Source organism: Muscardinus avellanarius (assembly GCF_963383645.1).
Source record: "Muscardinus avellanarius genome assembly, chromosome: 13".
Taxonomy (NCBI): domain Eukaryota; kingdom Metazoa; phylum Chordata; class Mammalia; order Rodentia; family Gliridae; genus Muscardinus; species Muscardinus avellanarius.
Window position 1 is genome coordinate 13,564,902 of NC_137799.1, and position 27,288 is coordinate 13,592,189.

Below are 27,288 nucleotides of genomic sequence, written 5' to 3' on the forward strand. Positions count from 1 at the left end.
ACATCTGACTTTTCACATTTTGTGACTGGTTATTCTCACTTAGCATAATGTTCTCCAGTTCCATCCATTTCCCTACCCAAAAGAATAGAAACCAAACTACCAGACTAATGTATGCATATATACATATATAGCTGCACAATTCACAATTTGCAAACTATGGAACCAGCCAAGATGTTCATCAACAGATGAAAGGATTACAAAACTATAGGATTTGTACACAACAGAATCTTACTCAGCCATAAAGAATAAAATTATGTCATTTTCAGGTAAAACATTTTTTTTACCAAAAAATGCTGTAGGTAATCTGATTGAAAGTATATTAGAGCTGTGACTACAGAAAAATTTAAAGTTTTGTGGGACAAGGGTAATCTGCAAAAAGGGAAAATGTACAGTTGCATTTGTAAAAATCTTTCCTAATACTGTCAAAATTAACAAGATAATTAAACAAAGAGGAAAGCCACATCCAAGAAAAACAGACTGAAAAGAGAGTACCACATGAGGATTCAGCAAGAAACAGCAATTCAGAGAGGAAAGAATGCATGTGGGGGATTAGGCAAGTCCCATATCTATTAAAAGAAAACACATCATGCTGAAAATGTTCCTCTGCTCAAGATATTTCTCAAAGCTCCTTTCATATCCCGATTCCTCAGACTATAGATAAAGGGATTCAGCATGGGTGTGACCAGGGTGTACATCACAGAAACAATGACATCTTTATCATTAGTGTTGTTCGCTGAGGGGACAAAGTACAGCCCAATAATTGCTCCATAGTACAGAGAAACCACAGAGAGGTGAGAGCCACATGTGGACAGGGCTTTGCAGATTCCCTTGATGGAGGGACTTTTCAGGACAGTGGCCCCAATGTGGCCATAAGAAACCAGAATGCATACGAAAGGCAGGGTAATAACCATTGATCCTACAATGAAAATTACCAATTCATTGACTGTGGTGTCTGAGCTGGACAGCTTAATTAAGGTAGAAAGGTCACAGAAGAAGTGGTGGAGAGTCTTGTCTCTCTGGAAAGATAGACGAGCTAGGAGGAGGGTGTGCACAAGGGCACCACCAAAGGATAAGATCCAGGACATAATAACTAGCAGATAACAGAGGCTCTGACTCATGATGGTGGTGTAGTGTAAGGGGTGACAGATGGCCACGTACCTGTCATAGGCCATTGAGGTGAGAAGAAAGCTGTCAAGATCTGCAAAAAATAAGAAAAAATAAACTTGGGAAATGCACGCAGCGTACGAGATGGATTGACTCTGTGTCAGCATATTCATGAGCATCTTTGGAGCTGTGACTGATGAGAAGGAGATGTCAGTGAAAGCCAAGTGACTGAGGAAGAAGTACATGGGGGTGTGGAGGCGCGAGTCCAGTCTGATGAGCAGGATGATGAGCAGGTTCCCCAGCACCGTGGTCAGGTACATGACCAGGAACAGAGCATAGTACACGCCTTGCTGCTCTGGGTGGATGGGGAGCCCCAGGAGGAGGAACTCAGTCACACTGCTTTGATTATCCCTCCTCATGCTCTTCTCTTTCACTAGAGATGGAAAAGTGAAAGAATAAAAGTCACTGTGTCTATCATATAATAAAAACACGATTTTGAGCTGGTCAGCATGTGTTTTTCATCCTGAATATCTCTAGATTTTGGCCCCACTAAGGAGCTAGTAATAGTCTTAAAAAAAAAAGATGCTATTTGTTCCCTTGGAAATAGCTCAGTGTATTTTTGGAAAACCTATGTAACACTGGAATGATCAGCAGATCAGTATCAAATCTGATTTTAGGGAATTAGGTGCAAGGCCAGTAGTACCTAAGGGAGTTAGGCAGTTAGGTATAAGGCCAGTTTGATAACAAGCATCCAGATAGTCAAAAACTACTGAATGGTCTCTAATGGTCTTTTCAGCTCTTTTAAACTTTTCCGTGTTTCTGAAACACATTTTGCTAATGCTTTATTTATAGGGATTGCACCAAGATGAGAGAACCTGGTGAGTTGCTTTTGAACTCCAACATATCAGGATCTGGAGACTTGGTAGTAGCTGGAGGCAAGGGCCTGACATCCATGAATTAACTGAATAATATGACCAGGTGACAAATTTTTATACATCCATCAGTTATTCCTTTAACAATATTATTTCCCACTCTACCTTTTCAGTTTTTCATTACCCATTCTACAGTTTTTGTGGAATGTGAAAAATAAAGTTGTTTCTCTTTCAAATTTCCTTCTTGGGTATTCCTTCAATTCAATTCAACTCAAATCCCCCTTTCCTATCCTTTAGAACACCATTAAATGCTTGATTTGTCTAGTCACATCCTGGATATGCCAAAGAAAAAGTTTTTTGTGTCTGTCTGACATAATCAGAGTATGCCTTCATGGTTCCTAACCAAGGTTTTACACCATTGATTCTTAATTCCTTTTTTTTCTAGTCACAGTTAAAATTTCTTGCACCTTCTAAGACTATCATTTCTTCTCTTTCTCTTTCTTTCCTTCAGATCAGTTGGTCTTAGACCAATCCATGTGAACAATCACAAAATAATATGGAAGGAGAACATGAGGATATGTTTACTAACAATAGACTCTCTATTCTATATAGATATTTAAGTCAAATATTTTTATTTAAGGGCTTGAGAGGTGTCTCAAGTATGGATTCATCGCTCATTTGGGGAGTTAACTAAAGCTTATATTAATATATTAATTCTCCCAACTTAATGAGTTGAGAATTATCGAGAAGCCAAAGTAATAATATCTTTTTTGACTTAATATAAAGTTTCAATTCTATTCTCAGAGTTATAGTACATGATGTAAAGGCTTAAGTAAAGAAGTTATTACAATTTTTAAATACTCTGCTGTCTACTAGGTAGAGATCATATTATAGCAAGGCCAGAGTGTTAGCAAAAATCTTAATGGCAGGTTAAGTAGCAATTTACATACAAAATAATACCTGTTTACATCAGAATTGTGGAGGAAGAGATGAAGAAATCTATAGAGATTTGACATAAAATTTGAAAAGAAAAACCTATCATGACTTAATTGAGGTTAAAATACACAAAGAGAGAAATTATTTCCAATACCCTCTCAAAAAGTAGACATGGAATCAACGTAAGAAAATAATTCTACACAGATAATTTGGTTTTGCCTTATCCTCTCAAATTCTGGATAGATACTCAGTGAAAGAGATATTACTTGGGGCTTTCATACTCTAGAGAGAAAAGGGGGAAGTCTAGGGATTACAAGCACATCTTGGAGCACACCAGAACATTTACAATAACACTACAGAATATAAAATCTACTTCTTCTCTGACACGGCCCCTTAGATGATGAGCACAGGTACCTTCAGCTACAAGACCTGGGAAGGTTCTTTCATTTCCCTCTAGAAGACACAAGGAAATAAGTGGAGTCTCTAAGGCACTCAGGGTTCCATCGTTACCAGCAGACTACTTATCAGCTCAGAATGAAGCAAGATAGGCGTATCGATAAACATTTGCTCACAGCTCCTGGGAAATTGGTGTGAGTTCTAATTTTACAAAATGAGCAGAAGACCATGGGGAAATGGTGCCATCCCATCTCCAAATTAGAGACAAACTTCATAATTGCTTCATTGCCTTTATCTCCCCTGGGGAAAGAAGAACTTGTTGAAGCTGCTTAAGAGAGTTCACCCTTGGAGGCATAATGATAATAACTACAGTTATTAGGCAGTTATTAGGAACCTGGTAATTCACAAAACTTTGCTTTCTCAGTTTATGGACTGGGCTTATAGTTCAGTGGTAGAGCACTTGCCTTACATGTGCAATGCCCTGAGCTGGTCCCTGGCACCACACACAGTAATATATATTATATATATGTCTGCAAGGTTTCTCATTTTGTTAAACAGTGTAACAAAATGTATCTCTTGATTTAACAAGATTACTTCTTCAGGTTCCTAAAGACCATTTTATAGAAGAACTTCACCTATATCCTCTTGAACAACAAATTTCTTCTATTATTTCTCAGTTCTATTCAAACCTTGTCCCCGTGACATCCCCATAACAGTTTACAAATTAATAGTAAAATGTACTCAAGTGTGAAGACATAAGAAAATTTAAAAATGGACAAATAAGATTGACAGAGATTTCAGGGAAAACAATTTCAGTTACTTTGACTATTTTCTCCTCTTTAAAATGAAATGGGATTAGTCTCTATTTTGGAAAAAAAAAAAAAAAAGAAAAGAACGATGGAGAAGATTCCACTTCCCATTCACTCCATAGCTCTGAGTGGAAACAATGGGAAAACTCCCACACAAAAATGGAAACCTCTAAAGAAAAAGGCAGTCCAAAGATAGTCCAAGGGCCATAAGAGTCAGCAGGTGAAAATTTTATTTCTTGTAGAATTTATTATCTTTATTTCTACATATTTTGCAACTTCTAGGCTGAGAGAGGAAAGGAGAGCTAAACGGAAGATCATGGATCACCTGAGGAAAATCATCACATCATCTTGAACAGCATCTACCTCATGACCTGGGGCCACCACCAAATCACGAGCGTCACTGGCACAAAAATGACTGAATCCAGATGGATTCTGATAAACAACATGGAGAGATTGCAACCCTGTGGGGCCCGGAACCATCTGCTGTGGACCCCAAAAAGAGACAGGCAGGGGTGTTTACACTTCAAGGCAGAGTCTTTTTAATTTGGTGCCACCCCATTTGTTGATCCTCATTTTTATTTTCTGATCTTTGAGGATCTTATTGAGGAAGTCTTTACCTATGCCTACATGTGGCAGAGTTGGTCCTATGTTTTTTTTTTTCCTAGTAATTGCAAAGTCTCTGGTGTAATTTCTAGGTCTTTCATTCATCTTGAGTTGACATATGGATAACCAGTTTTCAGAGCATTTATTTAATTTAAAAGACTGCCTTTTCCCCAGCATATGTATATTAGCACCATTGTCAAAAATTAGTTGGCTGTAAGTATGAGAATTTGTTTCTGTTATCTTTTATTCTATTCCATTCACCTGTATCTGTTTTTGTGAAAATACCAAGATGTTTTTAGCTGTGTAGTATAATTCAAAATTAGATATTATGATGCCTCCAACATGGCTTATATTGCTAAGAATTGCTTTGACTATTCTGGGTCTTCTGTTATTTTCATATGAATTTTAGGACTTTTATGGCTCTATGAAGAATGAACTTGGTAATTCTTTTATTTTTTATTTGTTTGTTTGTTTGTTTACAAAGAAATATGTATGCAAAGTTAAAGCATTGTACAGGATAAATCTTCTACTTCATAAATACCTTTTGTTCTACCTATATATCCTTCTTCTTTCCATACACCAAGCCCCTAGCAACCACTGGTGGTTTTATTATCTCTATAGTTTTGCATTGTTTAGGGTGTCATACAGATAAAATCATATACTGAGTGGGTAAACTTTTCAGATTTATTTCTTACCATAACCATTTTGTAGAAGAGTTTAATAATGACAGTTAAATTGGAAATATAGTGCTCTACAATCTAACAACATTTCTCTGAATACAGATTACAGAATCTCTTCTGTATGCAGATTGGAAACAAGCTCAAGAATGTCTGTAGGAGTACTGGTCACAATAGCAAAATGCTGGAAGCAAAAAAATAAATAAATAGAAGCAGGTAAGTGCGTTATATTTTCACAGTGGAAGTTGAAATACATAGATGAATTTCACAAGAAAACAAAAACAAAAACAGAAGAAAAATATACTTTTATTTTGTGTTTTAATTTTTTGTCATTTTATTTTATTTTTTGGTGCTGGGGGTTGAATCCAGAGTGTTGCCCTTTAAAGGCAAGTACTTTACCACTGAGCTATATTTCAGCCCCTCTTATTTCATTTGTGTGCAGGTTTAGACCAGGCAAAACTGATAGATTCCTACAGAAGTTTTAAAACATTAATGAAAATAAAATGAATATTGAACACAGTGAAGATACTTGGTACCTTCAAGAGGAAATACTACATTAAAGAAGGTCTGAAAGATTCATCAACATTGTTAGTTTTAATTTTTGAAGCCTAGAGACTATGAAAGGCTCCATTTTAAAAGAAAAATTATAAGCCCCTAGCAGCCAGCTAATAGTTAAAAGAAAAATATTTTTACTGCAGCTTAAGAAATATAGGCTGAAGAATGAGTAATATGCAATAAGTACATCCCTGTTCCAGGAACCCATCTAGCATCTTATCTATACTGACTGTGTCAGCGCGTCCTGTGTTGGGAGCTTGCTGACTACATCTGGTATCTTATCTAACACTTGACTACAGAATGTACTTTTCAAATGATTCTGTAATGTTCTGTAAACGCATGTAATCGGGCCCAAACCCCCCCTAACTAGTGGTCTTTTCCCTATAAATACCCTCAGTTTCAGTTGCTCGGGGCCGAACTCCTATACGAGTAGGCCCCAGTGCACTGGCTCCTTAATAAACCTTTTGCTTTTGCATCAAGGACATAAGTTTCTCGTGTGTACTTGGACTCGCATATCCCAGGGCTTGATTGAGGGTCTCCCCTCGGCGGGGGTCTTTCAACTATCCAATGGATATTTATACCAACATTTTTTAAAATGTGAGCATATATCACATATCAAGAACATGTACACAAATATATGAACAATGACATTAAGCATAAACTCTATATTTTATGTTATTTTTATAGCTTATTTCAATATTTTTATACAGCAAAATTTCCAGTAAAATAGTGCTCATGTCAGAAAAACATTCAAGCAGCTTATAGTTCTCAGGATTTGACCTTACACACACAGTATAAATATACTGACTGAATATATTAGCTTAGTCACACCTGGCTAATTACTAAACATTTCTTGAATTTGAATTTTCATCTTCATACCAAATACCAGGATTAAAGGAATATCAAATACAGAAATACCTTCCAAAGCAAACAGCTTTAGCAAGGAATTAAGAATCTTTGCCTTGAACAGAGGTAAAGTTCTCAAGGACCAAAGACAAATTTACCACTTCACATGGAAATATAGGACACTACACTTAGGGAGTTGGTCAAGGACATAAGTTTTTCCATATTAAAATAATGTATAGTTGAGTTAAAGTAAAATGAAGGGTTTTGTTTGTTTGTTTGGTGGTGCTGGGGTTCCTGGAAGCCCTTCTACCTCCGGGCTACACTCCCAGACCTATTTTTACATTTTTATTTGGAAACAGGGTCTCCTAAGCCAGCGCGCGCAGCTGGCTTCGAACCTGCGCGATCCTCCTGTCTCTGCCTCCCAAGCGCGGGGATTACAAGCATGCGCCACCACACCCGGCAAAATGAAGTTCTTGAATTCACATCATAGTGCCTGGAATTCCTGACATCCTGCCTAGCCATTCTCCAATTCACACCGAGAAGACTGAACCCTCTATTGCGCTTGCTCTGGTAGGCATGGACAAGTAGTCACAGCATCAGGTGTGACTAAGGCTGGAGAAGTGTCCCATTGGAAGTCTCGTCAGATAGTTAGTCTAACCACCTTGTCCCTTTCTCTATTAGGTTGACGTACTTCCCAGTCTCTACTTGTTCCCCCTTCACTGGAATATAAATACCTGGAGCACATATGAGGATTGTATCTGATCTCCTCATTATAATGTTCTGGCAAGCAGGAAGCCACTCCATGAATTTTGAAGGGATTAAACGACAAATAGAAAGTGTTCTCATGCGTGCTAAGCATTCACAGGGACTGAGTAGCACATTAACCTATAGTTAAGGGAAAACATATTACACTTTATCTCTGTATTCCATGAGTGAGTCTCATCTTCCATTGACACTATTCTGCCAGATGGTTGGGAAATGACATGCTCCAGCCCCACATGTAGCTGGCACATCAGGTTGACTTTCAGGAAGATTCCTAAGGAGCTTGCTCACTACATCTTCCTGGTTCCTCTATTTGGTACCATTGGTCTGTACGTCTATTTGCACACTAGTACCCAGCTGTCACGCTCACTGTAGCTTCGTGGAATGGTAAGGTAGTGTCATGCCTCCACTTTGTGCTTTTATTTATCCAGGTGGCTTTTTGGCTGTTGTGGATCTTTTGTGGTTCCATAAACGTTCTAGGAGAGTTATTTTATTTATTTAATTTTTTTAAATTTTTTGATGGTACTGTGGGTTGAACCCAGAGACTTTCTACCTCCAGGCTATACTCCCAGACCTATTTTATATTTTATTTGGAAACAGGATCTCACTAAGTCGCTGAGAGCCTCACTCAGTAGCTGAGGCTGCCTTCGAACCTGCGTGATCCTCCTGTCTCAGCCTCCCAAGAGCGGGGATTACAAGTGTGCACCACCACACCTGGCTTAGGAAGGTTATTTATATTTCTATGAAGAATATAATTAGCATGTCAATGGGAATTACGCTGAATTGGTGAATTGCTTTGGGTAGAACAGACACTTAACAATATAAGTTCTTCCAATTCATGAGCATGAGTTGACTTATTATTTTGTGTGTCTTCTTCCATTTTCTTCATCAGTGTTTTGCGATACAACCCAGTAAAGGAGTAGTGGTGACTGAGATACCACAGACACGAGATGCAGAGCACCTTAAGTGAAGTCGTAGTGACTGAAGGATGAACCAAGAGAAGGCACAAACTTATGAAATCATGGGAAAGAGAAATTGAGGAAGAAAACAGTTCAAGTAATGCTACATCCATATATGTAGGTACAACTACTGATCTCACATACACAGGGAAAAGGAAGGAGGAGTGGGGTAGGATGCAGAAGGAAATACACCACGCTGTGTGTGCATGTATGTTTACACCACTTCAAACCTCACTGTGACGTATAATTACAATGCACCAATAAAATTATAAAAATTTAAAAAGAATAACCAACCCCACATATTTTATGGCTTTCAAGAACTAAAGGCAAGTATTAAAATTTTACATAAGAATACGACATACTATCTTTAGGAACATAAGACAAGGGTTCTTTATTTTTTAAAAGTCAGCATAGTATAAAGCACATGATGTACTAACCAATGTCCTACACAAGGTTCTCTCAGGGAATGGAGAGATCCATGTGCAATAATAACTTAAATAACCTGTTTAACTGTCATCACATCGTGTATTATTGATGTTCTGATATTCTAACTCCGGATTCATCTAGCAATTTGTAAATGCAGAACAAATTAGGTCAGATGTCCATGTTTTACTCAAGGGACTCAATTGGCTTCTCTAGTCCAAAGTCTCAAACTTCCCCCTGACCTGGGTGATCTCTTTTTTTCAATTTTTGTTTTGTTTTGTTTTGACAAGTGCATAGTGACCATATCCAAAGTTACAGAATTGTGCATCACAATGTCTCTGCCTAATAAATCCCTTTTGTTTTATCAAGTCATTAATCCCTTGTCTTTACACCAAAACCTTAGTACCACTTATTGGTTTATCTCTCTAGTTTTGCATTGTTTAGGATGCCATACAGTTGAAATACTCAGTACCATTTGCAGACTTTCTTCTTAGTATAATGATTAGAGGAGTTTAGCAATGATGATTAAATTGGATCTACATGTGCCCACAACCCCATAATTCATTTTATAGAACGTCTTGTATATATGCCCTGGATGAAAGCACAAAAATGTTTGTAGGAGTATTGTCTATGACAAAAAATACTGAACCCAAAACAAAAAAATGACCAAAAAAAACAGCATATAGGTGTGCTGTGGTTACATAATAGAACATGAAAATATATAGATGAGCTTCACAAAGAAAATAGACAACAAAATCAAAATGCAACCAAATGCATACAGTCAAGCAGCTTATGGGTTTCAGGATTTGACCTCACACACAGTATAAATACACTTCAACTAAATATAAGTAGCACACTAATACATGAATAGTTACTAAAGATCTCTTAAATAAGAATTTCCATCTTTATACCAAATACCAAAATTAAAGGAATACCAAATACAGAAATATCTGCTATAGCAATCAGGTTACAGTAGTGATGTTAAGTACCTTATCCATGAGCAGAGACAGTTTGTCAAAGACTAGAGATAACAATCATTTCAGTTGGAAATATAGAAAATACATTTATGTAGTTGGAAAAGGAAATAAGATTTTCTCCATTTTAATAATATATGGTTGAGCCAGATGTGGTGGTGCACTCCTGTAATACTTGGGAGGCTGAAAACAGAGGATGGCAGGTTTGAAGCTAACCTCAATAATTTAGTGAGGCTTTCAGCAACCTAGTGAGACTCTGTATCCAAATAAGAAATAAAACTAATATGGGGGTGTAGCTTAGAGGTAGAATGCCTCTGGGTTCAATCCTCAGTAACACACATACAAACACGAATAATAATAATAATAATAATAATTATTATTATTATTATTATTATTATTATTATATAATTGAACTAAATTAAAATTAAGTCATGTTTGAACTTGCTCCTAGTACCTAGCATTCCTGACATGCTGCTGAGCCATTCATCAGTCCACATCCAAAGTTGCAATCCCTTCCTGAAATGGACACATCTCCCATAAAAACATCAGCACCTGCAGAGCCTTTCAAAATTCTCTCTCATTTTATTCTACTTCCCCTGCTCAGGTCTAGAGGATTCTAGGGGAGACACAGGAATGAGGGTACAGTGTCTAATGGAGACATGGAAAGGCAGTGGGACTCCCACACTAGAGAGATCTCATAAATGGTGATTGCACCCAGGAGCTCAAACGAGGCCTTGAGTGCTGCTACTGCTGCTATTACAGAGGAGGTACTGACAAATCGCTGTTGCTGCAACCTTGCTTTGCTGGAGCTACAGCTCTTCAAGTGTGCTCACCGCTCTGACTTGCTGCTGCTACCGCCGATGCTACCACAGCCATCACTTCTGCAGGCACCATGTTTTTTTTTTCCTGCTTGTAGACAGTTCTCTGCTTCCCTACTTGCTGCTGCTCTGCTTGTGCTGGTCTCTGCTTCTCTCCTAGCCACTGGTATGCTGCTTCTTTGCTTTCAGGAGACCAATATATACATGCAATCCCTCTGATTGGTCCTTAGGTCTGGGCCTTTGTTGGTCCATTAGAATCTCTGATCAGTATTGACCTAGAAGTCAGCAAGAGCTGCCAGCTCAAGCCTTTCCTCCAGATCATCACCCTTTATCCTTTACCAATGTAACATATACATTTACCAAAACATCAGGTCACACTGTGGATATATACAACTTTGTGTAATTTAAAATAAGTGAATAAGAAATTATGAAAAAGGTAAAACTATGTTTCTTTTTAAGCTTAGTAACAAAATAAATTCCAAAAATTTATAAAATTATACCCAAAAAGAAGATAAAGGAAAATCTTAAGACTACCCGAAGAAAAAATATTTTTGTTATTTTCAGAAAGCAAATAAGCTCTTCTATTAAAAGATATAAAGCATCAAAGACATAGACAAAAGCCAAGATAACATAAAACATTTAAGTGTATTTGGATCAAGGCAGAGATTTTGCCTATCATGAATGAGGCCCTGAGTTCAATCTCCAGTACACAAAAGAAAAAGAGAAAAGGATAAAAGAAAGGGAAAAAGAGAGAGAAAGAAGAAAGGGGGAGTGAGAAAAGGGAGGGAAAGAAGGAAGAAAAAATAAAAAACAACTTAGAGAGGAAATGATCAGTGGGCAGAATTACAAAGTTCTCATACCCAGTTACAGGAAAAAAAAGGACCATCTGAAAATTTTCCTCTACTGAGCATATTTCTCAGAGCTCCTTTCATATCCCGGTTCCTCAGACTATAGATAAAGGGATTCAGCATGGGTGTGACCAGAGTGTACATCACAGACCCAATAACATCCTGATAATTAGTGTTATTGGACGAGGGGGAAAAGTAGATTACAATGATTATTCCATAGTACATAGAAACCACAGATAGATGAGAGCCACATGTGGACAGGGCTTTGCAGATTCCCTTGATAGAGGGACTTCTCAGGATGGTGGCCCCAATGTGGCCATAAGATACCAGAATGCATATGAAAGGCAGGGTGACGAATATCGCTCCTACAGTGAAGATAACAAGCTCATTAACTGTGGTGTCTGAGCTGGAAAGCTTAATTAAGGCAGAGAGGTCACAGAAGAAGTGGGGCACAGTGTTGTCTCCACAGAAAGAGAGACTGGCTAGGAGGAGGGTGTGCACTAGGGCACCAGAAGAGGATAAGACCCAGGACACAATTACTAGTAGATAACAAAGGCTCTTACTCATGATGATAGTGTACTGCAGGGGGTGACAGATTGCCACATATCTGTCATACGCCATTGAGGTGAGAAGGAGGCTGTCAATCCCCCCAAATATAAAGAAAAAGTATACCTGGGAAATGCACCCAGCATATGAGATGGATTGACTCTGTGTCAGCATATTCATGAGCATCTTTGGAGCTGTGACTGATGAGAAGGAGATGTCAGCAAAAGCCAAGTGGCTGAGGAAGAAGTACATGGGGGTGTGGAGGCGCGAGTCCAGCCTGATGAGCAGGATGATGAGCAGGTTCCCCAGCACCGTGGTCAGGTACATGACCAGGAAAAGTGCATAGTAAATGCCTTGCTGCTCTGGGCGGATGGGGAGCCCCAGAAGGAGGAACTCAGACACGCTGCTCTTATTATCTTTCCTTATAAGCTGAAGATGAAAAAAGATGAAAATGTGAAAGAAAGAAATCAAGCCAGGTGTGTTGGCTCACACTTGTAATCCCAGCATCTGGGAGGCTGAGACCAGAGGATCATGGTTCATAGACAGCCTCAGCTACTTGGTTGGGATCTTTGCAACTCAGTGAAACCCTGCTTCAAAATAAAGAATAAAAATAGGGCTGGGTGGTGTTGCTTGGAGGTAGAATGCCCCTGGGTTCCATTCCCAGTACTGCAAGAAAGAAAGAAAGAAAGAAAGAAAGAAAGAAAGAAAGAAAGAAAGAAAGAAAGAAAGAAAGAAAGAAAGAAAGAAAGAAAGGAAGGAAGGAAGGAAGGAAGGAAGGAAGAAAGGGAGGGTAAGAAAGACAGAAAGAAAGAGAGAGAGAGAGAGAGAGAGAGAGAGAGAGAGAGAGAAGAGTCATCATCACTATTACATAATAAAAACATGGTTTTGAACTATTCAGTGAGTGTATTTTAACTTGACTACCTAAATCTCTTTGCCATACTAGTGGATTAGTAGTAGTTCAGACAAAGAATGTCGTTTATACACCTAGAATCAACTCATTTTTAAAAAATCTATGAAATAGCTGAATTTTCGGCAGATTCAACAAAAATCAACCTAAAGGGTCGTGATGGCAAAATGAGATTAAGGAATTAGTTGCAAGGCAAAGTCAGTAACCAGCAAATAGAGAAACTAGTAAATGATGTATAGTGGTTTGTTGGTCTATGTGAACCTTTCCATGTCTCTGGAACACACTTTGGCTGATGCTTTAGTTCTGGGGAGAATACCAAATGAAGCAAACCTAGTAGGCAAGAAATATCATGTAAAGCAGGTATAGGAAGGGCACTGAGAGGATAAATCTATGCTAATGACAAAACATTGAGTGACATACTTTAGGTTATTTCCATCAGTTCATCCTTTAAACAAATTATGTCCCACTCTACACTTTCCATTACCCTTCTATAGAAATTTCCATGGAATATGAAAAAAATAAGTTTCTCTTTTCCTACCTTGTGTGGCATAATTTTTTTTATTCAAGTCCTCCGAACACCAAGAAATACTTTTTTTTTTTCAGTCACATCAAGGATCTAGGAAAGAAAAGGCTTTATATAAATGTCATAGCATTAAAAAACATCTTGCTCCCTTTTTTGTTTCTAATGTAGGTCTTATGCCAGATATTTATAACTGAATTTTTCTTGTCATAATCCTAACATTTCATATACTTTCTAATATTTATCTCTTTCTCCCCAAAATTAGTTGGTCTTAGACATATTTATGTGAACAATTATGAAATAATAGCTATGGAGAACATGATGATCTGTCTGCAACAAAATAGAACCCATAGCCTATGTAAAGACTCATTCAATCTGAATGTCTAGTAATGATATAATTTTTACAGAAATGTATAATTGTGGGATTAGTCCGTCATTAAAAGTAAGAAATCAGATGTTCTCCCTATTATGCAGAAGCAAGGAAGAAAATGGGTCATAGGAAAAACTCTAGACCAAAGAGGAGAAACCATACATAAGCAAATAAGGAGGCCTAACTGAGGGGGATGGGTGAGGGAAGAGGGAAGAGGAGATTCCCTGGTGCACATGATGTACATTCACAGACAGATAAGAGTCAGTCAGTAAGCCAGCCATGAGAAGGGGGGGGCAGGGAATTGGGTGGGAACTGAAGAAGGGCTAAATGAGTGATGTGTGCATGTATGCCTCTACTATCTTGTCCTCCATTAAGATGTCACGACTACATTGCACCAATAAAAAAAATTTAAATGTATAGTTGTATCTTTGCTGTATATTTGTATTTTTAAGTTATTTTAACAGTAGAATTTAAAACGATATCATACTCTTATTTAATATGGATTAAACAATTTTAAGCTATCAATATCTTGAGCCAGATTGTTCCTATTGTACCCCTTCTGTACTATTTGACATTGGATTTGTCATGTTATCAGAGAGTTTCATTAGAGATATATATCTCAACTGTTGTGTCCTGTTATACTTGCACTATACAATAGAAAAAATAATCCAGGGTCTTGGACCCAGTTTTATAAAAAAAAAAGATATTTTTCCAATACCCTCTCAAAATTAGATATTAATTTGAAATAAAGTTGTTCTACATAGAGATTTAGTTTTGCCCTTTCCATTCAAAATTTGGTTAAATATTAAGTTAATTACTCAACACAGCTGTCTGTCATACTTTGGTGTAAGGGAGAGTAGAGTCTCATGATCAAAAGCTCACCTTGGACACACACAACAGAACCCATACAATGATATTATTGAATGTAAATTCACACCTGCTTTGACATGGCCCTTAGATGATGAACACAGATACCTTCAGATTCGAGGTCTGGGAAGGCTCTTCATTCTCTCTAGAAGACATGGAACACAGTGGAACAGATGGAATCTTGAAGGAGCTGAAAGTTCCATTGCAACAGACAGAAGCGCTCTCAGCTCTGAATCATATGAGAAATACTTATGTTCACAGCTTCTGAGAAATCAGTGTGAATTCTAAATTTATAAATGACAGAGAGATCCTGGCAGGCAATCCTTCCATCCCCAGCTCCAAATTAGGAACAAATAGGATACAGTTGCTTCATCCTGCTTTGTTTCCCTTGGGGGAAGAAATACTGGTTGGAGCAGGCCTAAGAGAGTTCACCCTTAGAGAAATAATGATAATAACCCCAGGACTGCCATTAGAAACCTGGTGATTCACAAGGCTCTTTGCCTTCTCAGCTCATCTTGGGGGAAAATGTGATTAAGAGCATCAAAAACACTCTAATACCTTCATTCTTTGATAAAGAGTGATGGAAAACACATATACTGTAATCACTGGACCCCGGGGAATGGAGTACAGTCTGTATAAATACATCTACCAAGAAGCTATGGTGTCAGTATCCTATTGGGTCAAGATTCTCACAATATTATGAAATGGGGTGGGACCCAAAAGGATTCACACAACACGCCGTGTGCACATGTCTCTATCACTCTGAACCTCACTGTGATGTATAAATTGTAAAGCACCAATAAAATTATCCACTCAATATATGCACTTTACTGAAATTCTTGCAATATTGGTCTCAAATCCATTCCATACATCTCCACCTCCATTTATTCAATTCTTGGTAACAAAAATATATATTATGTGTTCATTATCGATGCTCACATATCAAGTTAAAGATATGTGAACATTCATCAATATTCTGTTGCTTATAGTAAATGAGACAGAAACTTGGAAATGCTATTTGAGTAAAGAAATCCTGTGAGATATTCAGACTTCTAGAATGCTTTCTGGATCCTTTATATCACAGTTGGTTCTCTCTTGTCCTGATGACAATGCTACCATTGACCATCTATTTTTCTGGTAGTCAGGGTGAAAAAAAATTTCTTTTCAAACTGAATATCATTGCACCATCCTCTTTCCTAAAATTTGCAAAAGTAAAATTAAAATGTGATTGAAAAAAAATTTTTTTGGTGGTACTGGGGTTCCTGGAAGCCCTTCTACCTCCGGGCTACACTCCCAGACCTAGTTTTACATTTTTTTATTTGGAAACAGGGTCTCCTAAGCCAGCGCAAGTGGCTGGCTTTGAACCTGCGCGATCCTCCTGTCTCTGCCTCCCACGCAGCGATTACAAGCGTGCGCCACCACGCCTGGCAGTGATTGAAAAATTTTTTATTTGATTAAGCCATATGGGGAAGATGTATCTTTGAATTAACAAATGACATTACTCTTTCCCCAGGTATCAGCTATCATCTGCTAGAAGGCATGAATCTTTTACCTCTTCCATACCATGTTTCTATCATCCTATTGAGTCTTGTTCAAAAATTTCCTCTCCAGAAAATTATAATTTGATATTAAAATAAACTCACACATGTAGATACACAAGAAATAAAAAATAGATGAATAAGATGAACAAGTGTTTCAAAGAATAGAAATTCAACTGTGCTTATTGACCACAGTTTTTAACCCATTCATTTGTGATTGACACCTAGGATATTTCTATAGTTTGGCTATTGTGAATTTTGCTGCTATAAATATGGGTATGCATGTCTAGCCTTGCTATGTCCTCTTGGTTCAATTTAGGCAGCTTGTATATGCTTAGAAGTCTATAGATTTCTTTCATGTTTTTCAGTGTATTAGAGTATACATTTTCAAAGTAATTTCTGATAATCCTTTGAATTTTCCCACTGTCTGTGGTGATGTCTCCTTTTTCATTTCTGATTTTAATTATTTGAGTTGATTCTCTTTTTCTTTTGGTTAGGTTGACCAAGGTGTTGTCAATCATATTAATCTTTTCAAAGAACAAAGTTTTTTGTTGTTGTTAATCCTTTGTATTTTTTTATTCTCTATTTTATTTATTTCTGTTCTGATTTTAATTATTTCTTGCCTTCTGCTGGCTTTGGGATTACACTATTGCTGTTTTTCTAGGTCCTTGAGATGTGTCATTATGTTGTTTATTTGATAACTCTCTGTTCTTCTTATGTGGGCATTCAATGCTGTTACTTACTTCACCTCAAGTCTTTGGTTTTTTTGCCGGGATTTCTTGAGGCTACCCAGCCAACAGTTGCAGTTTGGCCATCAGCCCAAGATGGCACTGGCCAGCATACCAGGTCAGTCACATGCTCAGGCTTTTTGCTACTGATCTTGCATGCTGATTATTAGAATTTATTCTAACCATCATGGTTCCCTTTATGTGTTTTTATTTCCGTTTTTGGTTTTTTTTTTTTGGAAAGATGCCCAGGAGTAGTATAGTTGGGTCATATGATGGTCTTATTCCTAGTCTTCTGAGAAACTTTAATATAGATATGCATAGCAGCAATATTAATTTATAATCCCACTATCAGTGTATGACTTTCTATTTCCCCACATTCTCAACATTTATTATTATTATTTTTTTTTTTTTTGCGGGGCTGGGGATGGAACCCAGAGGCATTTGACCTCCGAGCTACACCCCCAGCCCTATTTTTTATTCTTTATTTGAAACAGGGTCTCACTAAGTTGCAGAGGACCTCACTAAGTAGCTGAGGCTGTCCGCAAACCGCAATCCTCCATCTCAGCCTCCTGAATGCTGGGATTACAAGCATGCGCCACCACGCCTTGCTTGTTTGTGTTCTTGATGATTGCCATTCCAAATGGAGAAAGGTAGAACGTCAGTATTGTCTTGATTTACATTTTATTGATTGCTAATGATGTTGAACTTTTTCTTTCAAATTGTATAAATGTTTTAATTAATTGGATTCTTTCCCAATACCCCTTTTACCATATATTCATTAGATACATAGGACAAGGGAGTCCGTGTGTGTGTGTGTGTGTGTGTGTGTGTGTGTGTACGCACGCACGCACTACTGGAAGTGGATCCCAGGGGCTCTTCTACCTCCAGGCTATATTCAGACCTATTTTATACTTTATTTGGAAACAGGGTCTCACTAAGTAGCTGAGGCTGGCTTCGAACCTGTGTGATCCTCCTATCTCAGCCTCCCAAGCACTGCGATTACAAGTATGTATATATATAGTATATGTGTGTATATATATATTTTTTTTTCCTGGCCATGAGCTGGGGGTGGTGGGTGGTAGTGCACACTTGTAATCCCAGTACTTGGGAGACTGAGACAGGAGGATCACAGGTTCTAGGACAAGGACAACTTCAGCAAGTAGTGAGACTCTCATCAATCTGGTGAGGCCCTGTTTCAAAACAAGAATAAAAAATAGGGCTTGGGTGTAGCTCAGAGTTAGAATGCCTCTGAGTTCAATCCCCAGTATCAAATAAAACAAAACAAAAATCTGGCTATGAAACACACATTCTCTTGCCCTGGGGAAAATACGTTACCTATACCCACTTTAGTAGAAAATGTAGCATCTCCCTCCCAGGGACAACTTTACAAATAATGAAATATGTGTGATCAGCCAGCCCTCACTGTCACAAATAGACAATAAACATAGCATAAAATGTTTATTTCATTAATAATCCAAAGTACAGAAAGTAAAAGCAGCCCAGCACAGTGGCCCACACCTGTAATCCCAGGACTCAAGAGGCTGAGGCAGGAAGTTTGAGGAAAGCCTGTGAAACTTAGTGAAACCCTGTCTCAAAACCAAAAAAAAAAAAAAAAAAAAAAAAGACAAAAAGGGCTAAGAATGTAACCCAGTAGTAGAACGCATCTGAGTTCAATCCCCAGTGCTAAAGAGAAAAAAAAAAAATAGATCAAGGAAGGAAGGGAGGGGGAGAGGGGAAACGCAAATCGAGTACATTTCAAAACGAAAGTCATTGTCAATATGATTTACATTATGTGAGACTATAATGCACCAATAAAAGCACCAAAAAAAAAGAAAATGGTATAATACAGCAAAAAATAAAAAACCTTCCACTAAAGTGTTAAGAAAAAAAATAACAGGCACTCTCATAGTTTGGAGAGATTTGAACTATTATAGCTTTTCAAAAGTTAATAGCCTACTTTTAGAGTGGTTTATTTTTTATTTTTTTGAATATATTTTTATTGGTGCATTGTAGTCAAACATCACAATGGAATACATGACTTGTTAGGATATCCAAGTACACATCGTCCAATCAACCTTTATCCAATCCCCATCCCACTCCTTCCCCCTGCCTCAATCCCATGCTTGATTTAGTGTTTAACATTGATATATTTATTTACCTACATCATGTGCTTTAAAGAGAGTCCATCTTCCCCCATCCCATCCCCTCTGATTGGTCACCTTAATTGCTCCTCCATAGAGCCCCTTCTTCCATTAGATTCCCTCCTATTACCCATTTTTTCCTAGTTTTTTTTTAATTCTTTATTTTTTTTTTTCTTTAAAATTTTTTATTGGTGCACTATATTCAAACATCATATTGGGGTAAAAAACTTGTGTGTACAAACATGTACACATCGCTGATTTAACCCCTACCCAATTCCCACCCCATTCCCTCCCCGTCCCTCCCTCCCTTGCTTGGCTTAGTGATTGACTTCGATATGTTTAAGTACATTGTGTGTTTTAGAGATTTTCCTCTTCCCCCCTCCTTTCTCCTCCTTTAGGTTGTCTTGTTTGCTCCTCTATAGGATTTCCTTTTTCCTAGTTTTGCATATTAGGGAGAGCATCCAATTTTTTAATTTTCTGTGATACTTTTTTTCTTTGTGGTGGTACTGAGGTTCCTGGAAGCCCTTCTACCTCCAGGCTACACTCCCAGACCTATTTTTACTTTTTTTAAATTTGGAAACAGGGTCTCCTAAGCCAACGCGCGTGGCTGGCTTCAAACCTGTGCCATCCTCCTGTCTCTGCCTCCCAAGCGCGGGGATTACAAGCATGCGCCACCACGCCTGGCTATTTTTTTTTCTTTGTGTATACTACTTTGCAAGTTCCAATCCCACTCTTGAAGGCCCCAGCACTGGCCTGGCCACCTGGTAGACTCTGGTCCCGGCCTCGCTGGCTCCAATACTGGCCTTGTCTTGTGGCAGGCTCTGATCCTAGCCTTGGAGGCCCCAGCACTGGCCTTACTTCACGGTAGGCCCCTATCCCGGCCTCCCTGGCCCTGGAACCAGCCTCACCCCTCAGCAGGTTCCGATACTGGCCTTGGAGGCCCCAGCACCAGCCTAGCCTCACGGTAGGCCCCAATCTCGGCCTCGCTGGCCCCGACAGTGGCCTCACCCCTCGGCAAGCTCTAATCCCTGCCTCCGAGGTTCCAGCACCAGCCTTGACTCACGGCAGGCTCCCATCACAGCCTCGCTGGCCCCGGCACCATCCTCAACCCTAGCAGGCTCTGATACCAGCCTTAGAGGCCCCAAAACAGGCCTTGTCTCATGGCAGGCTCTGATCCCGGTCTCACTGGCCTCGGCACTGGCCTGGCCACCCAACAGGCTCCTATCCTGGCCTCCAAGGCCCCACCTCCGGCCTTGCTGTCTTGCTGTGCATTGGACTCTGTTCTCTGCCACTATGAGCAGGTCGTCTACAGATGATCCCTTTTTTCTTCCCCCTTTTTATTTTTGTGGTACTGGGGTTCCTGGAAACCCTTCCACCTCCGGGCTTTACTCCCGGGGACTCACTTTTTTTTTAATATATATATATTTTTATTTGGAAACAGAGTCTCTCAAGCCAGCAAGGCTGGCCTCAAGCCTGCATGATCCTCCTGTCTCTGCCCCCCAAGCACAGGGATTACAAGCATGTGCCACCACACCCGACGTTCTTCGATTTTTTTTTTAATATGAGGGAACAGTACATGTCTTTTGCGCAAGCTGGGACCCCAGATACCCAGTGACAATAAAATTTTGTCCTCCCTCCAAAGGCAGAGGTCCACAGCTTCACTCCGGAGAGCAGGCTCTGCTGCTCCATACATACCCTGGCCTCCCACTCTGTGCAGAGGAGCGTGGTGGCCATGAGGGCTGATGACTCCCAGAACCCGCAGTGTGGCAGCCCACCCCAACCATGCAGGGCTCCCTCTGAAACCCCCCAAACCCTTTTACCACTTAGCATGTTGTCCAGAAATCCCAATCATGTGTAGGAGGAGCAGTCTGCTTTTGGAGAGATTTCCTCAGAAGTTCACGGTGTACTGGACCGGATCTGTCTGTTCCTCCAAGCTCTGGTCACCACCACCACTGCTGCCACTGCCATCTCACTTCTCTCCCAAACACCCTTCCCACACAGTTTGTTTTCCAGAATTCCCGAGCATGTGTGGCATTAGCAGTATACCTTTGAGGATAGTTCTTTAAAATTATGATGTGGATTGGATTGAATCTCTGCCTCTACCAAATGCTAACCACCGCTGCCACTGTCACAGCCATCTTGGTTCTCTTCCGAGCACCCTCTTCACATAGCATGTTGTCCCAAGTTCCCCAGCGTGCACAGTGGTAGCATCCTACCTCTGGGGCTATTTCTTCAAAAGATCCAGGTGTGTTGAATCAGATCTCTGCCTCTCCTGAATACTGGCGGCTGCCATTGCCGCTGCCTCCATCTCAATTCTTTCTCAAAGTGTTTTCCCACACTGCATGTTGTCCAGTATTCCTGAGCATGTGCAATGGTAGCATTCCGCCTTTGGGGCAATTTCTTCAGAAGATCAGGGTGGGTTGGATCAGATCTCTGCCTCTCCCAAATACTAGCCTCCACTGCCACCGCAGCCACCGCTGCCGCCACCGCCTTCCTCCTAGTTCTCCGCTGAGCTCCCTCTGTACAGATGATGACCAGAATTCTTAAGCATGTAAGGAAGAAGCAGTCCCCCTTCGCGGGGATTTTTCCAAAAGTTCCAGGTCAGTTGGATATGTTTTGTCTGCATCTCCAGAATCCTGGCTGCTGCCACGGCCATCTTGAACCCTCTCCAATACTTATTCTTTTTTTCTTTTTCTTTCTTTTTTTTAAAATAAGTGAAGACAGTATGTGTGGTTTGAAGTGGTTGTGGGATCAGGCACTCGACAGCAATGAATTTTTTCTCCCTTCCAAGAGCAGAATCCTACAGCCTCACTGCACACAGCAGGATCTGCTGTTCTAAGCGCACCACGGCCCGGTGCAGCAGAGTGGCACTGAGTTCCTCTGGACACACGGCTCGGCCTCCTGCTCAGTACAGGGCCTCGCGGGAAGCCGGCTTGGCCTCCCGCCCGGCACCAGGCCTTCCTGGGCATGGGCTGGACCACCCGCCCGGCACTGGGCCTTCCTGGGTGTGGGCTGGGCCACCTGCCGCCCACCCAGACCAGGCCTTCTTGGGCACAGGGCTAGAATGGTTTTAAGTTTACTGAAAAATTGAGCCGAGCCAAATGCAATGGCGCACACACACTTGTAATCTCAGTACTTGGGAAGCTGAGACAGGAGGATCGCAGTTCGAGGATAGCCTCAGCTACTTAGTGAGGCCTTTTGCAACTCAGAGAGACTGTGCCTCAAAACAAAGAATAAAAAATAGGGCTGGGGGTATAGCTTGGAGGTAAAATGCCCCTGGATTCCATCCCCAGTACCGCAAAAAAATAAAATAAAATAAAAAATAAAGTAAAACTATATTTTAATTAAGATTACTTCCACAATAAATTCAAATGATTTTATGAAATTAAACACAAAATTAAATCATTAACCTACAAGAAGAATATTTTTATTATCTGAGATAGGAAAAACATCCTATGCTACAAATGCTGCAAACTGTCAAATTAAAAATACTAAGCCAGTTATGGTGGTGTTATAGGGGGACCACCAGAGAAGACCACTCAGACTTAGTTTAAGACAAATCGTTTTTATTAGCTGGCTGGTGACTACACTGCAGGATATTTAGTCCTGAGTGCAACCCGAGTCGTTTCTCAGGCCTCCTTTTATACATCAAAGTCACAAGCTCAGGAGTAAAGAATTTAGGTTCTCACAGATATGAAAAACTCCCAACAGTTTCTTTCAGTGAGTGTGCAAGTCCAGTGTAAAAGTACAGAAGCCAGGAACAGCGTTGTGCAGGAGCTCAACAACCCAAGTCGGTCCCTTCTACTGTCCACCTTTTGATTGTTTTAAGGACAGAAAGTTTCTATCAGCTTTTGTTTCTGTGCAGGTGCAAGCTAAGCAGGAGTTGCAGAAGCCAAACAGGCAGTTATGCGTAACTAACAAGGTACCTGGTGACAAACCTTAGTTCTCAGACTGATGAACATTGGTGCCATGGAATCACCTAGGGTAACAGCATGGCGTTACTGAAACTAAGGCCTAGGGTCACTTTATCACAGTGGTACATGCCTATAATCCTAGTACTTGGAAGCTGAGACCAGGGGATTCTAGGTTGAAAGACAGCCACAGCAACACAGCATGGCTCTCAGCAACCTAGCAAGACTTGTTTCAAAGCAAAAAATAAAAAGGGCTGAGGATGTAGCATGCAAGTAGAATGCTTCTAGGTTCAATTATCAGTACCAAGAGAAAAAAGAAAAAAAAACCAACTAATAGGAATGACAATGCCAATCATGTTGGGAAAGTTTCTCTATGAAAGATATTACTCAGAGCTCCTTTCATGTCCCGATTCCTCAGACTGTAGATAAAAGGATTCAGCATGGGTATAACAAGACTGTACATCACAGAGACAATGACATCCTTGTCATTAGTGTTATTGCTTGAGGGGACAAAATATAGTCCAATAATTGCTCCATAGTACAGAGAAACCACAGAGAGGTGAGAGCCACATGTGGACAGGGCTTTGCAGACTCCTTTTATTGAAGGACTTCTCAGGATGGTGGCCCCAATGTAGCCATAAGAGACCAGAATGCATATGAAAGGCAAAGTAATGACAACTGACCCTACAACGAGGATAACCAGCTCATTGACTGTGGTGTCTGAGCTGGACAGCTTAAGCAAGGCAGAGAGGTCGCAGAAGAAGTGGTGGAGAGTGTTGTCTCTAAAGGAAGAGAGCTGGGTTAGGAGGAGGGTGTGCAGAAGGGAATTGGCAGAAGATAAGACCCAGGACAAAATTACTAGCAGGAGACAGAGTTTTGGATTCATGATGGTGGTATAGCGCAGGGGGTGGCAGATGGCCACATATCTGTCATAGGCCATTGAGGTGAGAAGGAAACTGTCAATATCTGCAAACATTAAGAAAAAATATACCTGGGAAATGCACTCGGTATATGAGATGGATTGACTCTGTGTCAGCATATTCATGAGCATCTTTGGGACAGTGACAGATGAGAAAGAGACATCAGAAAAGGCCAAGTGGCTGAGGAAGAAGTACATGGGGGTGTGGAGGCGCGAGTCCAGCCTGATGAGCAGGATGATGAGCAGGTTCCCCAGCACCGTGGTCAGGTACATGACCAGGAACAGAGCATAGTACACGCCTTGCTGCTCTGGGCGGATGGGGAGCCCCAGGAGGAGGAACTCAGAAATGCTACTCTCATTGTATCTCCTCATGTTGTTCTTCTATTTTGCTGGAGATGGAAAAAGAAAAAGATGAAAATGGGGGAGGAAAAGAAATTACCGGGGCTATTACATAAAAAACAAAGTTTTGGGGCTAGTCAATATATGGGTTTAAACTGAATATCCCATGCTTTTTGCCACACTAATGGAGTAGTGATGATCGTCTGGACAAAGGATGTTATTTGTTCATTAATTATAAAGAATAACAGGTTTTATCATGGCATATTCATACATGCAAATAACATGCTTTGGTCACATCCATTCCTTCATTACTCTCCCTAAGCATCCCTTCATCTCCCCTCTGCCCCAAATCTCCTCCTTCTCTAATAGTCTTCCTGCCACTTCCTTGCCATGTTTCCCCCTTCTGGATCCTACACATAAGGGATAACATATGATATTTGTCTGTTTGAGTTTGGCTTACTTCACTTAGCACCGTTATCTTCAGTTTCAACTATTTCCTACACATGACATTATTTTGCTCTTCTTCATGGATGTGTAATGCTTTGTTTTGTATATATACACAGCATTATTTATTGATCTGTTGGTGGTGTACTAAAAATTTTTAACTTTTATTTTTGTTATATTTCTATTTTTTTTACATTGCTTATTCTATCATGACTCTGTTTCTCCTTCTGGTCAGTTAGTCTTAGACCTATCCATGTAAACAATTACAAAATAAGAAAAAAAACATTATAATATGTCTACTAAAAAATAGGTTCTGTGTTCTACATAAAGATTTGTTAAAACTGAAGGAAAGCCAGGAATGGTGGTGCACGCTTGTAATCCCCGCACTTGGGAGGCTGAGACAGGAGGATCGCCAGCCTCAGCTGGCTTAAGAGATCCTGTTTCCAAATAAAATATAAAATAGGTCTGGGAGTGTAGCCCAGAGGTAGAAGGGCCCTGGGTTCCATCTCCAGTACCACCAAAAAACAAAACAAAACAAAAATCTGAAGAAAATTTTTCTTTGACTGCTGGGGAGGTATTTCAGTGTCTCACTCATTACTTATTTTGGGGGAGGGCAAACTAAAGTTTATATTAATGTGTCAATTTTCTAACTTCGTTGAAATTATCTTTAATATTTCTACGTTTTTCAACCCATTATGTTAAAAATCTTGTTACCTGAGATGCAGTTTACATTCAATTATGTTACCCATTACCATGTTAGTAACAATCAGATTGTCACAACGAAAATGGTAATTAGCTCTCTGCTGTACATATTGTTTCTAATGTTTTCCTATTTCCATAAATATTGCCATAAACAACATTGTTCTTATGTCATTTTCTCACTAGTATATATATGTGTGTGTGTGTGTATGTGTGTGTTTGCATATATCTGTAAAAAAAATTTAGAAACAAAATGGGAGGGAAAATATCTTCATGGTTTTGATAGACTGTCAAATCCAAGAGTCCTAGGTAATGAGAAAGCCACTTCAAAAGGAGTCCTTAACAGAAAAATCTATCACAGGAAGATTATGAAAAAGGACACTTTAGTGAAGTGTTTAAAGAGGAGAGGGCTAGGGCATTTGAGTAACAGAGAGAACTCTAGATCATGGTCATCTGAGAAATATGAGTTGGAAAATTACTTAAGAGCCAGAGTATCTAAGACACTTTCTTCTATAATAGAAATTTAAAATCTATTATAGAACAGTAGTACACTCAACAAATGGTTGAAGTAAAAAAATGACTAAAAATTTCAAATAGCTTCCTGGCAACTAAATACAGATCAGAAAGTCAAAAAAATCAGAGAGAATCTTAGTAGAAGGTTATTTGATAACTTAGGTATAAAATACTGTTTGTTTACACCTGACGGTGGCAGTGAAGATGAAGGAAATTATAGAAATTGGGGGGGAAACACCAAGAGAAGCTTTGTGCATATATGAATGTATCACTTTGAATCTGACATTGATGTATAATTACATTGAACCAATAAAATTCTTTAAAAAAATGAAAGAGGAAAAAGCAACAACACCTAACAAGGTCAAAAAGGAGAAAGGGAGGTACTTTTTAACTTTCCTCTTAAAAATTATATACAGGACTGATCACTTTGAGATAAACTGTGCTACACTGAAAATTATTTTTTGCTGTATGCTCTCAAAATTTAGGTATATATTCAATTCAAGATAAATTGCTCTACAGAGCTGTCATATTCTGGCAGGAAGTGGACATTTAGGGATCAGGAGCTCTCACTGAACACACACAAACAGGAACCACATACAATGGTATGACTGAACATGAATTCTACAGCTGCTCTGACACGGCCCCTAGATGATGAACACAGATACCTTCAGTTACAAACCATGAGAAGATTCCTCCATTTCTCTCCAGAAGACACAGGACACAGCAAACCACCGGGAGTCTTGAAGAGGTTCAAAGTTCCATTGCAAAAGAGCTATCAGTTCGAAATCAAAATGATACAAACAGGGATACACTTTTGTTCACAGTTTCTGATAAGTCAGTATAAGTAATAATCTCAAAAACCATGGAGAGGTCCTGGGAGGCAGTCCTTCCATTCCAGCTCCAAATCAGGAGCAAACAGGATACAATTGCTTCATTGTGTTTTTCTTCCCTTGGGGAACACCTACTTGTTCCAGCAGGTCTAAGAGAGCTCACCCTGGGAGGAATCATGATAATAACCCCAGGGCTGCCATTAGCAACTTGGTGATGCACAAGGCTCTTTGCCTTGTCATCTCATCTTGTGGAAAATGTGACTCAGAGTCCCCCAAACCCGGGTGAGAGTCTTGGTCCTGACCCTCATGCTATTTTCAAAATTCCAGAAACACCCTAATACTATCATTCTCTGATAAAGAATGAGGGAGACATATATATGGTCACCAATGGATCCTGGGGAATAGAATATAGTTTCTGTAAATCTGTCTCTTGC

At 39.6% G+C, this 27,288-nt stretch overlaps 3 protein-coding genes across 3 annotated transcripts; all 3 read right to left on the reverse strand.

The window, feature by feature from the left end:
• Positions 1-584: 584 nt before the first annotated feature.
• On the reverse strand, positions 585-1,538 carry LOC308272110 (olfactory receptor 1J21-like; the record flags this gene model as incomplete). Its single annotated transcript, XM_080708895.1, has 1 exon — positions 585-1,538. Exon 1 carries the CDS (start codon positions 1,521-1,523, stop codon positions 585-587), a length of 939 nt encoding a protein of 312 aa, XP_080565021.1. The 5' UTR covers positions 1,524-1,538.
• A 10,050-nt stretch (positions 1,539-11,588) lies between these two features.
• LOC308272111 (olfactory receptor 1J21-like) lies at positions 11,589-16,358 on the reverse strand (the record flags this gene model as incomplete). Its single annotated transcript, XM_080708896.1, has 3 exons — positions 11,589-12,557; positions 14,901-15,021; positions 16,345-16,358. The coding sequence occupies 3 exons, from the start codon at positions 16,356-16,358 to the stop codon at positions 11,589-11,591; spliced, it is 1,104 nt and encodes a 367-aa protein (XP_080565022.1).
• Positions 16,359-23,462: 7,104 nt separating this feature from the next.
• On the reverse strand, positions 23,463-24,401 carry LOC308272112 (olfactory receptor 1J21-like; the record flags this gene model as incomplete). Its single annotated transcript, XM_080708897.1, has 1 exon — positions 23,463-24,401. One exon carries the CDS (start codon positions 24,399-24,401, stop codon positions 23,463-23,465), a length of 939 nt encoding a protein of 312 aa, XP_080565023.1.
• Positions 24,402-27,288: the final 2,887 nt, after the last annotated feature.